The sequence below is a fragment of the Puntigrus tetrazona genome, chromosome 5, assembly GCF_018831695.1.
Source record: "Puntigrus tetrazona isolate hp1 chromosome 5, ASM1883169v1, whole genome shotgun sequence".
Classification (NCBI taxonomy): Eukaryota; Metazoa; Chordata; class Actinopteri; order Cypriniformes; family Cyprinidae; genus Puntigrus; species Puntigrus tetrazona.
This window is the reverse complement of record NC_056703.1, coordinates 25066860-25082464: the sequence shown is the minus strand read 5'-3', so window position 1 is coordinate 25082464 and position 15605 is coordinate 25066860. Positions and strand designations below refer to the sequence as shown.

The following is a 15605-nucleotide window of genomic DNA, read 5'->3' as shown; positions in this document are numbered from 1 at the left end:
TTTGTTTTAGTTTTCTTGCTGTTTGTGTGTGTCTTGTAACACGACTAAAACATCTATAACACAACTAAAAATGTGTGGAAAATGCCAGATGTGACGCTTTCTCCCAGGGGTTAGGAATGTACAGTATGTAATGTCTATTAATGAATACCCAGAATTAACATTTAACCCCAGGTTTAGTATGAGCAGTGTGAAAAGTGATTACAGATAACTCAGGATTCCATTTATCCAGGTTTTAGGATAACCCAGGATTAACAATTTCAAGTGTGAAAAGCCCTTATGTGTATTTGGATTAAAAGTATTCTTCCTGTTTTCCAATCATAATTACAAATCTTTACACACATTACAATTAATGTAAATAATTTCAGAAAACTGCACTGAGCTCATCCACTCCAATCATGAAACGCAAGACAAAAACATGTGCAAAGTTGAAGGAATTATGGCAGACCACAAATGGTCTAATTTGATTGAAGTAATTCAATATATTAAATGTAAAATATTCATAATTCATAATAGTATTTTTAACTATTACATTGGAAGCATTTCCAGGCCTTCCTATAGATGCCCGCATCAAATTCAAATCCCTGACGCTGGCCTATAGGACAATCACAGACTCCGCTCCCTTGTACTTACACTCACTAATTAAACCATATGTTCCCTCCAGGTGCCCATGCTCTGCAAGCGAAAAGCGTCTTGCAGTCCCATCATAAAAAGGTGCAAAATCACTCTTGCGCACCTTCACCTGGTCTGTTCCTCGCTGGTGGAATGATCTGCCCGTTGCCACTAGGGCAGCAGAGTCACTAGCAATCTTCAAAAACCAACTCAAAACTCATCTTTTTCGTTTACACTTGACCCAACATCGCTAGCACTTTCTTCTTCTTCCCCTGCTCTTTCCTATCTTGTTCTTTCCTATCCTTTCTATAAAAAAAAAAAAAAAGCCTTGTGTCTGCGTTAGGTAAGCCAAGACCCCACTCAGAGCAGTTATGCACTGCTGCCCTTTTGTTGATATAAATTGCTTCTATTGCCTACCTCATTTGTACGTCGCTTTGCATAAAAGCGTCTGCTAAATGACTAAATGTAAATGTAAATGTAAATGTAATGTAAAGCCAGAGCACATGTTATGCTCGTTGCAAAGTATTGCCAGTTTCACTGCCTTACCAAGCGTTTCTCTCATGATTATTCTGACTGCTATCTTGTGTATGACCTTGCCTGTTTATTCTGACCATTGCCTCTTCAAATCATCCTTGTATTCTGCTAACCTGATTGGATTGATCTTTGTGTTACGACCCTTGCCTGTTTTGCTGTCTTTGCTATTTGGAAATCCATTTAACTTGTTTGCCGATCTGATTGCCTAAGTATTACCAAACCTCTGCCTGTTACATCTGACTATTCTCTTTAGGATTGTGCCAATAAACTTCCGCATATGGATTCACAGCTGTCATCAGCGTCCTCATCACACAAGTTACTTGTCTTAAAGCAATGAAGTTGATCCAGCACAATTTTCTCCAACACTTTAGAAATGAATGGTAAGACACAGATTGGACAATATTTTTTTTAAAACAGAACAATTTAGAAAGGGATTCTTGAGTAGAGGATTGACTGTAGCCACCTTCAGTTAAGCAGGGACACCACAAGTTTAGAGACACCAGATTGGGTTCAACTGAATAGATATTAGAATATTATTTTTTAAAATGTTGGGTGAATAATATTTTTAGAGAAAAACGAAGGTTTGAGCTTGTCAATCACCTCCTTCAATGCCTGGAGGCATTCAAAAGTGTACCAAAAGACAGTGGCAAATGATAGGGAAGGAAAGCAGTTAAAGCAGTGGCAAATGATAGGGAAGGAAAGCAGTTAAAGTGGGGCAAACACTAAATCTTAAATGACTAAATTTATCACTGAAATATCTCAAGAAACCTTCACTAAGAGCATCAGAAGCAACAGGTAAGGGGTTTATGGAAGGATTTACAATAGATTGAATGACTGAAAACAGAACCTTAGGTTTCAAGTGATTTGTTCGAAGCAGACTTAAGAGCAACTTGATCCCATCAAACACAGAACGTTGTGACAAAGCCGCCAGTTTGTCATACTTCAGCGCTACTTTAGTTTTTGAATGTTCCCTATAGGTTATTTTCAGGTTTAATTTTAGAACCTAGAGAGAACGATCCTGGAACGTTCCCTGCTGGTTATTGTTAGATTTTATTTTACAACCTTATTTGAGTCCCTGCAATTTATTTTTAGTTGTCCTATAACTATGTAACTAATATAATATAATATAATATAATATAATATAATATAATATAACCAATTAAAACTTTGCAGATGGTCCTGATTATTTCAATGCTGAAAGGTGTGTTTTTGAGTCATACAATTTTTGCAGAATTTCATGTCTAAAATAAGCTTCTAAAAAAGTGTATCAAAGTAGTCAAGTCGCATTATAATGAAAATATAATTAAGCCATAAGAATAGTCAAGGCATTTATGTTTGGGCATTATATGGCATTCGTTTGTATGTTTCTTTACTGCGCATCCTCAGATCTCTCAGCATGTGCTTCTTCAGCAAAATGTAAGTTAATGTTCATTTCATTTTACTGACTAACACTCATTTAATGTTCTCTTTACTGAATAATTACTTATAATTTTCATATATATTTAAGAGTAAATATTGTGATTTCAGAAATATTTGACCAGTCTATTTGAAGAGAACATGATATTAACTGAGTTCCTTTTTGGGAACTCGAACTGTGTCCAAAATGCTATGGGAAACCCCTTCTGAGTGGCCACGCTCTAAATCTGCTGTAAAATCTGTCTAATGGAAGGGCATGACATCCTGGGCAGATGACATCAGTGACCAGGAAAGCATAAAGGCATGAGCGGCGAAGCCAGTGACAGCTTTTTGTCATTCAGACCTTTAGTGCTCTCTGTGTCTCTGTCTGTTAAAAATAACGACAAGTCATGCTTGTTTTAGCAGTGTGCGTGTGCTTGCCTAGATCGGAGCACGCGATTATTATGGCAATGTGGCAGATTTGAATGATCATGATTATAGGGCAATGCCAAAGGTGGAACAGCCGCTTGCGAGGTACTTGTCAGCTGGCATGGCATGGTCCTTAAAGGCTTCTGCCTTGCCTACAAAGCCGCTGCATACAACTTCAGCACTCATAGCCAAGGGTTACTCGGCAGCAGGTCCAGCTTTTTTTGAAGAGGGAGCTTTCAAAGGCTAGCCTCGTAGCTCAGGATGCCTCCATACGATGGCTGTGTTGCAGGCTTACCAGGCTGACCTGCTCAAAAACTTGGATGAGCAGGAGCAAGTGGTCTCAGATGACATCGCTGAGCTCAGGAGGACTGCTGATTTGTCTCTCCACGCCACAAAAGAGACAGCTCGTGCCATCGGTTGCTCCATGGTTGCAATGGTGGCTGCGGAGAGACATCTGTGGCTGATCCTGTCTGAAATGAAAGATCGTGACAGGGTCTGCCTCCTGGATGCTTCGATTTCCCCTTTTGGCCTGTTCGCCACCGCTGTCAATTCTGCCGTTGACAGATTACAGGAGGCACGGAACCATCAGAACATCAGTTGGTAGATTGTTGAGAAAATCTCGACTGGCTATGAGTCTTCTGGTCTCCCCTCACCAATGTGAATCAAGGTTCACTACACAAGGAGTATGGTCGGCTTCCAAGGCCTATTTGGCAGGTGTCCCTGTATCAGACATCTGCAACGCTGCAGGTTGATCCACCACCCATAACCTCGGACGTTGGTGTGACCCCAGGGTCTTCAGTCCTCTTGTCGTAGTCGTAGTCGAGTGTCTATGTCGAGACATAGACACAGAGCAGGGACTTGGAACTCTGACGTATGAAATACCGCAGCATGCGCTTTTTAAACAACCCTAAATAAAGTTCACCTTCAGGTGTTCAGCACAATGAGATCTATACGTGTATCGAGTTTCATATGAATACATGCAAGTATGTGTGCGATATACTGCAAGATTTATAACTGTGTTCCAGGAAGCGCACACGCATTGAAAAAAAAGCATGTTTTACCCCAGTTATCTCATAAACAGCTTAGGTATGATCCACTGATGAAGCACTTAAATGAAAATGCTTGCATCTTTTTCCATGAAAATTTTTTTCATGAAAATGCATGGTAAATACCAGTCGCTGGCCGTGGATTTCCCACCTAGGCCTTAAGTGCTTACATTCATTCAAATGTATTTATACCTTACAAATAACAAAACAAATAAGGCGATTACATGCTTTTTAAACTTGACACTTAAACTTAAATCCTTACTGCTTTCAGTCTTCACGAGTCTCCCCACTGCTCTGCCTGTGTGGTTTTTTTGAGGTCAGAAATTTTAGAATTTAGATTTACAGAAGGCGAATATAATTCAGAATGCAAAAAAAAAAAAAAAAAAAAAAAAAAAAAAAAGAACACTGTACACGGCCTATACTGTATGAAACTTGAAAACAGAAAAGTAGAAGGCCTTGTCGGGTCACCGAAGTCAGGCCTTTTGAATTCTGTGAAGGTCATGGAGCTTGTTGAGTCAATGATCTCTTGAACTTTTGGAGGGAGTGTTTTACAGATCTTTGTCTCTAAGCATATTTATATTGTGACGGTCTGAAGGAAACACATGGCAAGGAGAGTTAAAGTACCCCAGATGGTGGATTTATTGAACAAAGAAAAAAACGATACGGGTGAAATGGTGTCCAAAAGCGTGACAGGTGCTGCGGTGCTCTCTTCTTTAGGTGCGTTCCTGTGGTGCAGCGGGTCCGTGCCTGGAGTGAGGGCTGATCAGATCACACACTGCTTTTTAGGAAAAAAAAAAATTGAGAGAGCACGTTATTGTCAACTTGTCTGGTGGCCATGCTCATCTCTCTGGAGTGCCTCGTGGCTTTTTCAAGCCAGGGGGTAACGAGCAGCCGCTGCGTCCGATCAGCTGGTGATGGGCGTGTCCAGGTGCTCCTTGTTGATTTCCAGGACAATGCTGATGGATGTTCGGGACGCTTCGCCGCTCCAGCTCAGTGACGCACAACAAAGTGGAAGTCCTGCAGCGCGAGGAACCATCTAGTTACCCTGGTATTGGTCTCCTTTGCTCTGGCCATCCACTGTAGCGGGGCGTGGTCGATTACCAGGGTGAACTTCCAGCCGAGGAGGTAATACTGCAGCTCCAGGCCTGCCCCCTTGCCCACGGGAGTCCACTTTACTTTTTTCGGCTGCCCCTTCCTGGTCAGATCTGTCAGTGAGACAGCTAAAGAGAAGTTAGGGATGAAACACCGGTAGTAACCGGCCAACCCCAAAAAGGCACATACCTGGGTCTTGGTGAGGGGCCTGGGGGCATTGCGGATGGCTTCCACCTTTTCCTGCAGATGGATGAGGTTCCTTCCGACTTGAAAACCCAGGTACTTCGCTTCGGATAGTGCCAGGTGACACTTTAGGGGGTTGGCTGTAAGTCCAGCCCGTCGGAGCTCGGATAGCAACCTCCGCAGTAAGTCGATGTGGTCTTTCCAGGTTTCCGAATAGATGACTACATCAAGGTAGGCAGCAGCATAAGATTGATGGGGCCAGAGAATGATGTTGTTGGGCTGCCCGATTGTAATGCCGTTGTTGAGCTTGCTGGGCTTTGCTTAGGTGTTCCCAGACTAATGGCATGACACGACCCATCCTCTCCCTCATATTCCTCACGTGTTCAATGACGGTGCGGTGCCAGCTGTGCTAGACTGTGGTCCTCAACTGCTTCACCTTTAGCAGCCGGCAGAGGTCAGCCATTTGCTGGGACATGAAGGGGGTACCCTGGTCGGTCAGGCTCTCAGTGGGAATGCCAAACCGACTAAAAAAGAGGAAGAGTTCCTTTGCGATGGCTTTGGCTGTGGCTTTCCTGAGGGGCATCGTTTCCGGATATCAGGTGGCGTAGTCCACGATGACCAATATCGTGTTCCCAGGCAGACTTCAGCAATGGTCCTACCAGGTCCATCCCGATGCGCTCAAAGGGCACTTCAATGATGGGCAGTGGAATCAACAGACTGGGGGGAGGAGTCTGAGGAGTGGTTAGCTGGCATGTGGGGCAGGTTTGACAAAAACTCCTCACCTCGGCTTCCAGGCTGGGCCAGTGGAAACGATCCTGGATACACTGGCAAGTGTTGGCGAGCCCTAGGTGTCCCGCCATGGGCGAGCTCCAGGATAGTCTCTGTTTTAGACCATGGAACCGCCAAGAGTAATTTCTCCTCCCCCCTCCGCTGGGTGACACAATACAGCAGGCCGTTTTGGACAATGAAGTGCAGGAGAGGATGGGGCCCTGGTCGCACTTCCTTTCCCTCGATGACACAGACTTGAGGCCAGCAATGCTTCAGACGGTCATCTTCCTTTTGGTCCTTAGCAAACGAGCCTCCCGTAACCTGTTGGAACACAAAGAAAAGGTTAGAATTTTGGGAGGGGGACTCAGTCGGAAGCCAACAGCATTGGTTAGTGTTGGGCCCCTCTGGCTGGCCTCTGTTGTCTGCGGTTCCCTTTGTGGCTGGCAGGCTCTCAAAGCCGGGCCAGTCTCAGCCCAAACAGCACCGGCACGGGAAGGTTCTTCATGATGCCTTCAACAGGCCATGTGTACGACAGGGCCATCAGGTTAATCCTCCTCACGGGTACTTGCCTTGTTTCACTGTGCACACAAGTGATTGGGATACGGACCTTGGGTTCCAGTCGTGGAGCAAGGATGCTTGCTCGGACGAGTGTGACCGCGCTGCCAGAATCAATAAGTGCTCGGTGGCGTTTACCATTTATTTTTACTTCGGCTTCTGGAGCTCCAGACAGTGGGTCCAGGTGGACGATACAGCCTGCCAGCCAGGTTTGAGGGGGAGGTGCCGGATCCTCAGTGGGCATTGGCTCATCCAGGGCAGAGAGAACCGCTGGTCTGTGTAAGGTCGCCGGGTGCCCTCTGTCGCTCCTGGACCACCTGGATGTTGGGCCACATCCGCCAGCTTCATGGCCTCGACCAGCTCTGCTGTAGTTGTCAGGTTCCGCATCCGTACCACTTGATGATGGGACCGCGGAAGGGCTCAGAGGAAGCATTTTAATCACAACTTGTTCCACTACCTGTCTGGCTGGCGGAGACCCCTCTAGCAGCCAATGCTGAGCGAGACGAGTAAGCTCAGCTGCCTGGGCCCAGGACCGGCATTCCGGGAATGTACTCCCAAGAATGGAAGTGTTGAGCGGTCAAAATGGGTGATAGACCTAGGCACGCCAATATCTCTCTCTGTAACGCTGGGTAGCTTTGGCTGCTTCCTGGGGAAGGGAAAAAGTCAAGATCACTTGCCGGTGTTTTTTTTCCTTCACAAACTTGCCCGCATTCTCCATCAGTGGGAGAATGGAATCTCCACGGCAAGGAGAGCTCAAAATAAATACCCCGGAGGGTGGATTTATTGAACAAAGAAAAAAAACGGTACAGGTGAAAATGTGACAGGTGCTGTGGTGCTCTCTTCTTTCGGTGCGTTCATGTGGTGCAGTGGGTCCGTGCCTGGAGTGAGGGCTGATCGGATCACACGCTGCTTTCTAGGGGAAAATGGAGAGAACATATTAGTGTCAGCTTGTATGGAGGCCATGCTCATCTCTCTGGAGTGCTTTGTGGCTTTTTCAAGCCAGGGGGTAACGAGCAGCAGCTGTGTCCGATCAGCCGGTGATGGGCGTGTCCAGGTGCTCCTTGTTGATTTCCAGTGTGACGCTGATGGATGTTCGGGACGCTCGTCACAATATGTACTGTTATACTGCTGAATCATTGAATAAAGTTGTTAGTTTACTTTCAATACAAAAAATATTTTTGTAGCTTTAAAATGTTACAGTTAAAATCAATGATGGCAGATGGAGCATTCAGACAATGTTCTTTTTTAGTTTTCTGTACATTGACAGTGTTAATTGTTTGGCACTCAATAAGACAATCACAAGTCTCTTGGTTTTCATCCAAAGTATCTTAAATTGTATTTTCACAAGTTAGGAATGACATATGGACATAATGTCATTAATACACGTTTCACTGAGGTGGAGTAACCCTGGAATATTATTTTAAAATTTTATTATTTTTGTTTACCCCAATGGCAAATCGTGTGATGTCCCTTTCATTGGCTTTCAGGATGACATTCTTAAAGTCTTCTTTGGGGTCATTTGATTTTCCATCAGTAATCACCAGCAATAACTTCTGAGAGTTGTTTCAAGATGCCCACCTTCTCAGAAAACATCTGTTCTCTGAAAGGGAAATAAAAGAGCAATACAAAAGAAATAACCTGAAAAAAGGTTCATATTATTGGCAAACCCATATACAGTATCTTTAAAGTGTGTAAGCAATCAAATTAATAAACATTGATTACAATTACTGTTGCACTCACATAACAAAACGTATTGCCGAAGGTGTGTGTGTATCGCCCTGTGCCTGGGTCACATCTTTCATTAGTTGTTCGGGTCTTTATTCACGGCAAAGTTCTCAAAGTGAAAGACTGCGAAACTCTTGTGGAGAATTTAGCCACTGCCACCTGAGACACAGAAACAATATGAATATAATATTATATTCATATAACAAATGAAAGGCTTTTTGTTGTGAGAAATATTTTCTCAAACAACCACATATTAAATCTGAATTTTGAAAATTCAGATCATCACTAATAGGCATCATTCACTTACCAGGTTTTTAAATGGATACAGAGAAATAATGTATGAGCATGTACAAACCTGTGCTCGTTTGTCCAAAAACATCACAATTAAGTTCTTGATAAATTGGATCATCGTTTCAAAATTTTTTGGGCTGATACTGCCAGAGTCGTCGAATAGAATAACTGTATCCAGTGGGGGAATAACATGACACTCTGAAATACATAAAAACAAAATCGGTAGGTTGACAAAACTGTGTCGCCACAGTGTAAGATGTAATGCATAATGTGTAATCTCCCAAACATAGGGTACTAAGGGTTTAAGGCCCAGGTTAAGAAATGCATTAATTTGCCATTTACTGTGCCTAAAATGTAGAATTTAAGAGAAGCATTAAGGTAGCAAAAAAAAAAAAAAAAAAAAAAAAAAAAGTTTTGTTTACAATTCTTATATGTATGAGATGGCAAGGAGACCTTTTACCCCACACATGGGATAAAGGCTTACCAGCATATGGTAAAAGGCAGCAGCTGTTGTATTACAAATTTATAAAAGGTTAAACACAGACTCCAATATAACAGTATATGCTGAATGTGTATTGTGATTTACATTCTAAGAGCAGGAAGCCCAAGCCCCGAGACAGTTATCTTTTGTCTTTCAGTTCTTGAACATCTGGTAGGCGTCCTAAGTCAAGTGTGAATGCTAATCCTAAGGTACAACTGTGCCTTTTGTTTCACCTATGCATTTGAATGACACCTGGATGCTAAATAGATCAAGGATCGGAAAGTTCCTGTTCTGGGCTAAGTTTCTGATCGCATTTGCATACTTTTGTTTTACTGGTCTCCACCTCTGTGTACTCCTCCCCCTTTGAAACATATATACTTCAACCTAACATGTTTCAGTTAGATTTGTTTCTTGGAGATTTCTTGAAGATTTTCTTGGAGATTGCTTGACGATTTTCTTAAAGATTTCTTGAAGACTTCTTGCAGATGACTACAGCAACGAAATAAAAAACGAACTCCTGCTTTACCAAGAATCTCCTGGTCTCTTCTTAAAAAGAAGCTAAAAAAAGTTTCCAACACAGCTTTCGAAAAAGCCATGTTTTACGTTTCTCCTGTGGTTTTAAACTTCTCATATGCCACTGTTATAAACACATTGCCATGATGTGTATAAACTGGAACCAAAGGCAGAGGTAGAAGAGTACAATGAGGATTTATTAACAAAAACAGCAGAGAGATATAAACAGCAGGCTAGGAGAATGAATGATCAACTGTAATGATACATCGGAGACGTGAGGATCCATTTGCGACTTAGCTTTAATCGTGGTCGGGCAGGCAGGGTCAAACAGGAGCAAACGATAATACACGAGGGAAATCCAGGAGACGTAAACGATAACAGGCAGAAGGTCAAAAGGCAGGCAGATATCAATCACAAGAGGTAGACAAGGTACAGGTCGGCAACAGGAAAACAAACACGGGAATAAACGCTCAGAATTGCAGTAAACACAAACAAGACTTCGCGATCAGTGAACGTGAGAGAGTCCATTATAAAGGCTGGCTGATGCGGAACACCTGGTGGCTGTAATCAGCCCAAGGTACGGGGTTGTGGGAAATGTAGTCCTTAGAGATTAGTATTCGGTGAGAGCTCTCTCCGGTGGTGGTCGGAGAGAGCCACAGAGGTGCTATTCGTGACAGAGCCCCCCCCCCCTGCGAGCGGCTCCGGAAGCGAGGGGTGACTCGACGCCGAGGTCTTCCACGGGGTCTGGGAGCAGGTTTGTCGGGATGGTCATGGTGAAAGGTGGCAGTGAGAGTGGGGTCGAGAATGTCTCGAGCAGGTATCCAAGACCTCTCCTCGGGTCCATAGCCTTCCCAGTCGATGAGGTATTGAAGTTCTCTGCCTCGGCGTCGCGAGTCCAGGATTTCTCAAACCTGGTAGGCCTCTCGCCGTCGATGATCAAGGGAGGGGCGTCATTGGTAGCAACCTCTTCCTGGTCCCTCTCTCCTCCCGGACCACCGGCGGGTTTAAGCAGTGAGACATGGAAAGTAGAGGCAATGCGGTAATTAGCAGGTAGGTCAAGACGATATGAAACTGGTGTAACTTGCTTGATGATTTTGAAGGGGCCCACGTACCTTGGACTCAGTTTCTTGCAGGGTAATCGGAGGCGGAGATCTCGGGTTGATAGCCAAACCCAGTCACCAGGTGAGTACTCGGGTGCATCTCGGCGATGACGATCAGCCTGAGCTTGGAACCTTCTGACAGCTCCTCTAAGATGGACATGGGCGGTATTCCAGACTTCCTCACTTCTTTGTAACCATGCGTTGACTGCGGGCAGTGCTGAGGGTTCTCCGGACCAAGGAAACAAAGGCGGTTGATAGCCCAGAACGCATTGGAAGGGAGTTAGTCCAGTGGATTGTTTCCTTAAAGAATTCTGTGCATACTCAGCCCAAACTAAGTAACGACTCCAGTCCTGTTGGTTATTGTGGCAGTAGCTCCGGAGGAATTGTGACAGCTCTTGATTCTGACGTTCGGCTTGGCCATTGGATTGAGGGTGATAACCTGAAGTGAGACTTATGTTGATGTTTAGTTGTGAGCAGAATGCTTGCCAGACTCGAGAGGTGAACTGTGGGCCACGATCAGACACGATATCTTCAGGTAACCCGTAAAAGCGAAATACCTGTTGTAAGAGGACTTCTGCGGTTTCACAGGCTGTGGGTAGTTTGGGCAATGGTATGAATCTGCATGACTTAGAGAACCGGTCTATGACTGTGAGCACCGTGGTGAAGGAGTTGGAGACTGGTAGGTCGGTTCTGAAGTCTATAGCTATGTGCGACCAAGGTCTTTCTGGTATGGGTAGTGGTTGAAGGAGTCCTGCTGGGCGTTGATGGGAGGTCTTGGTGATATTGCATGTTTCACACTGTTGAACGAAGTGGATGGTGTCTGAACGAATGGTTGACCACCAGAAACGGTTGTTAACTAGCTGGAGAGTGGCTGTGATTCCTGGATGACCGGCGCTGGGGGTATCATGAACCCAATGCAGAACTCTTTGCCTTAACGCTTGGGGTACGTACGTCCGGTTAGGAGGGCAGGTTGGTGGGGCTGGTTCGGAAAGTTGGGCCTCTGTGATTTCGGTCATGATATCCCACTGGATTGGAGCGATAATGCGGGCTGGCGGTAGGATGGGTTCATGAGAGACTTCTTGAGGGCTGCTCTCGAACTGCCTGGATAAAGCATCCGCTTTGGTGTTTTTTGACCCTGGGCGGTAAGTGACTTTAAAATCAAAGCGGGAGAAGAACAAAGACCACCTAGCTTGTCTTGAGTTTAGACGCTTGGCAGATTGGATATATTCGAGATTTCGGTGATCGGTGAGTATGGTGAATGGTAGTTTGGCTCCCTCTAGCCAGTGCCGCCACTCCTCAAGGGCTGATTTCATGGCAAGGAGCTCTCTATCCCCGACATCATAGTTGCGTTCGGCAGGGTTAAGCTTGCGGGAGAAGTAAGCACAAGGGAAGAGTTTAGCTGGCTGCCCGTGACGTTGAGACAAGATGGCGCCGATGCCCACATTAGATGCATCTACCTCGACAATGAATTCCCGATTGGGGTCTGGGTGATGAAGTATGGGAGCGGTCGTGAACCTTTCCTTGAGCTGATCAAATGCCAGGATGCTGTCAGGTGACCACGATAGGCGATGAGAGGTTCTTTTAACCAGAGAGGTGAGTGGCGCGGCAATGATACTAAAGTTGCGGATAAATCTGCGATAAAAATTAGAGAACCCCAGGAAACGCTGCAATTCCTTGACTGTAGAGAGGCGCGCCACTCCACGACTGCCTTGACCTTGTGTTCGTCCATCGTCACCCCGTCGGAACTGATGATGTACCCCAGATAAGCCACTTGGGTCCTATGGAATTCACATTTTTGGAGCTTGGCGTACAGTTGATTGTCAATCAGGCGTTGAAGAACTGTTCTGACGTGGGTAACATGAGACTCGAAGTTGTCAGAGTACACAAGGATGTCATCCATATAGACAATGAGAAATTGGTGCAACATGTCTCTAAATACCTCGTTTACGAAAGCCTGAAAGACAGAAGGACTGTTTGCGAGCCCGAACGGCATAACGAGATACTCATAGTGCCCAGATGTAGTGGAGAAGGCAGTCTTCCATTCGTCTCCCTCCCTGATACGGATCAGGTTATATGCGTTTCTGAGGTCCAACTTAGTAAAAAACTTAGCCTTAACTTAACTTACCTCGTTCAGACTGTGTAATCGATGCAAGGCCGAAGGCTTCCATCCTTCTTCTTGACGAAGAAAAACCCCGCCGACGCTGGTGACGTAGAGGGTCGGATGAATCCCTTTGCCAACTCCTCCTCGATGTAGGATCTCATCGCCTCTGATTCGGGTTGTGAGAGGGGAAAGACGCGACCGCGTTGAGGGAAGCGACCCGGCATGAGGTCGATGGCACAATCGTATGGACGGTGAGGTGGTAATTGAGTTGCTCCCCTTTCACTAAAAGCAAGGGTTAAATCTTGATATTCGCGGGAGTTCAGATACATTGATGACCTCCTCTTCAGCAGGAAGCGGTTTAGAAGGAGACCGTGCACTGGGGCTTTAAGACAGTGGTTATGGCAGTTGGTTGACCAGTGTGTTATTTGACGATCTGTCCATGATATAGTGGGGTTGTGAATCTCAAGCCAGGGTAGTCCGAGGATGAGGTGATGCTTGGGAGAGTGGATCACGAACAGGCGTATGGATTCTGAGTGAAGGGGGCTTGCTTGCAGTGTTAAAGGTTGGGTAACAGAAGAAATGGTTCCAGATCCGACTGGCCGTCCATCTACCGCCGCCACTGCGACATGGGGTACACAAGGAACAAGAGGGATTCTGTTAGAGTCCGCAAAGGCTTTATCAATAAAATTACCAGCCGCTCCTGAATCAATAAGAGCTGTTGCAGAAATCCATGTCGACTTTACTTTTAACAGAACCTCGATTTCAAAGGAGTCAGGATGAGTGTGCGGTCTTACCAAAGCAGGTTGTTGGCGCTGGCGCTGAGGACGTGTTGGGCAGTAAGCTCGAAAATGACCGGCTAGACCACAGTAGAGACATAACCGTTCCCGAACTCTTCTCTCTCTCTCCTCCGGATCAAGGTGAGTCGAGCTGATCTGCATGGGCTCCGGTGCTGGTGAATGGCCAGGGTGTGAGAAAGAGGGAATCGGGTATTTGCCACGGCGTGCTCTGAGAACATTGTCTAATTTTATGGTGATTTCCATGAATTCCTCCAGAGATTTGCCTCATCACGACACGCCAGTTCTGCTTGGAGCTCGGTGTTCAAACCCCTCCGATACATAAGCTTGAGTGGCGACTCCCCCCAGCCTGATTGAGCGGCAAGCGTGCGGAAGTTGAGTGTGTAATCCGCATCTGTGTCGGTACCTTGTGATAAGGCGAGCAGCTGTTCCCCTGGTTCTTTCCCTCCGGCTACATGCTCGAAAACCTCCCTGAATTCACGCAGGAAATCATTAAATGAGGGGAAAGACATACGGCGCGCCTCCCAAGTAGCTGTGGCCCAATCGAGCGCTTTCCCGGTGAGCAAGGAACAGATCAGGGAAACCTTGCTGTCATCTGTGGGGTATAAACCCAGTTGTTGGTGAATGAACAAGGAGCATTGTAATAAAAATCCCTTACATTTGGAGGCTGACCCGTCGAATTTGTCAGGTAGACTGAGACGCGGACTAAGGTTAGGTTGAGGCGGTGTCATGACTGGTTGCGCCGGCTGGGCAGATGGGGCGGTGTGCTGGGTTGGATTGGTAGACGTGAGGGTTAGCGCCTGAATCGATCTCACTAGCTCCTCCGTCAGCGTGGTGAGCTTGTGCAACTGTTGCTGATGTGTAGCGAGAGTGGCGGCTTGAGACGAGACTTCAGACATCAGAAGATACATTTCCGCTGGATCCGTTTGTGGCGAAGTCTTCTGTAATGATACATCGGAGACGTGAGGATCCATTTGCGACTTAGCTTTAATCGTGGTCGGGCAGGCAGGGTCAAACAGGAGCAAACGATAATACACGAGGGAAATCCAGGAGACGTAAACGATAACAGGCAGAAGGTCAAAAGGCAGGCAGATATCAATCACAAGAGGTAGACAAGGTACAGGTCGGCAACAGGAAAACAAACACGGGAATAAACGCTCAGAATTGCAGTAAACACAAACAAGACTTCGCGATCAGTGAACGTGAGAGAGTCCATTATAAAGGCTGGCTGATGCGGAACACCTGGTGGCTGTAATCAGCCCAAGGTACGGGGTTGTGGGAAATGTAGTCCTTAGAGATTAGTATTCCGGTGAGAGCTCCCTCCGGTGGTGGTCGGAGAGAGCCACAGAGGTGCTATTCGTGACATCAACAGTCCTTATCTGACTGGGAAAGCGGGCATCAAACATAGCAAACGAAGTCCATACGTGGGGTGCAGGTCACATTCTGTAGTCCAAGAGTCCATAGAACAGGTCAGGAAGCAGACAGACCGGCTAAACCGACCGTCTGCTAGCTGCCTCACGTCACAGAAGGCAGTTAATTCTCAGCACATAGAGACTCTTTCACCTAGATATCACACTATAGAGACTGTGTCTGTTCCCCGAATTAGAATATGCAGAGAACGTCCAAACCTATTCAAAAGCAATAATTTAATTAATGTCCAACAAATTAAAACCTATAATTCAATATACCTATAATTCAAATAAGCAAACGATAAAACTTGGCTCGCTAAATATTAGATCACTTTCCACAAAAGCACTTTATGTATATGATTTGATCAATGATCAGAAGCTAGATTTGCTTTGTTTGACAGAAACCTGGCTAAAACCAGATGATTATATTACTCTAAATGAATCTACCCCCCAAAATTATTTCTATAAAAATGAGCCATGTTTAAAAGGTAGAGGGGGAGGTGTTGCTACAATTTATAACAATATTCTTAGTACTTCTCAGAGGGCAGGCTTTAAGTATAACTCATTTGAAGTTTTGGTG

General features: G+C 45.5%; 1 protein-coding gene across 1 annotated transcript in view; it reads right to left on the bottom strand.

The window, feature by feature from the left end:
- Nucleotides 1-8422: 8422 nt before the first annotated feature.
- LOC122344632 (integrin alpha-L-like) overlaps nucleotides 8423-15605 on the bottom strand; it is a 41336-nt gene continuing 34153 nt past the window's right edge. Inside the window, exons 6-7 of the mRNA XM_043238152.1 lie at nucleotides 8692-8825; nucleotides 8423-8495 (exon numbers count right to left, since the gene is read on the bottom strand). Coding sequence (XP_043094087.1) covers nucleotides 8433-8495; nucleotides 8692-8825 — 197 coding nt within the window. The 3' untranslated portion in view covers nucleotides 8423-8432. The remainder of the gene's footprint in view (nucleotides 8496-8691; nucleotides 8826-15605) is intronic.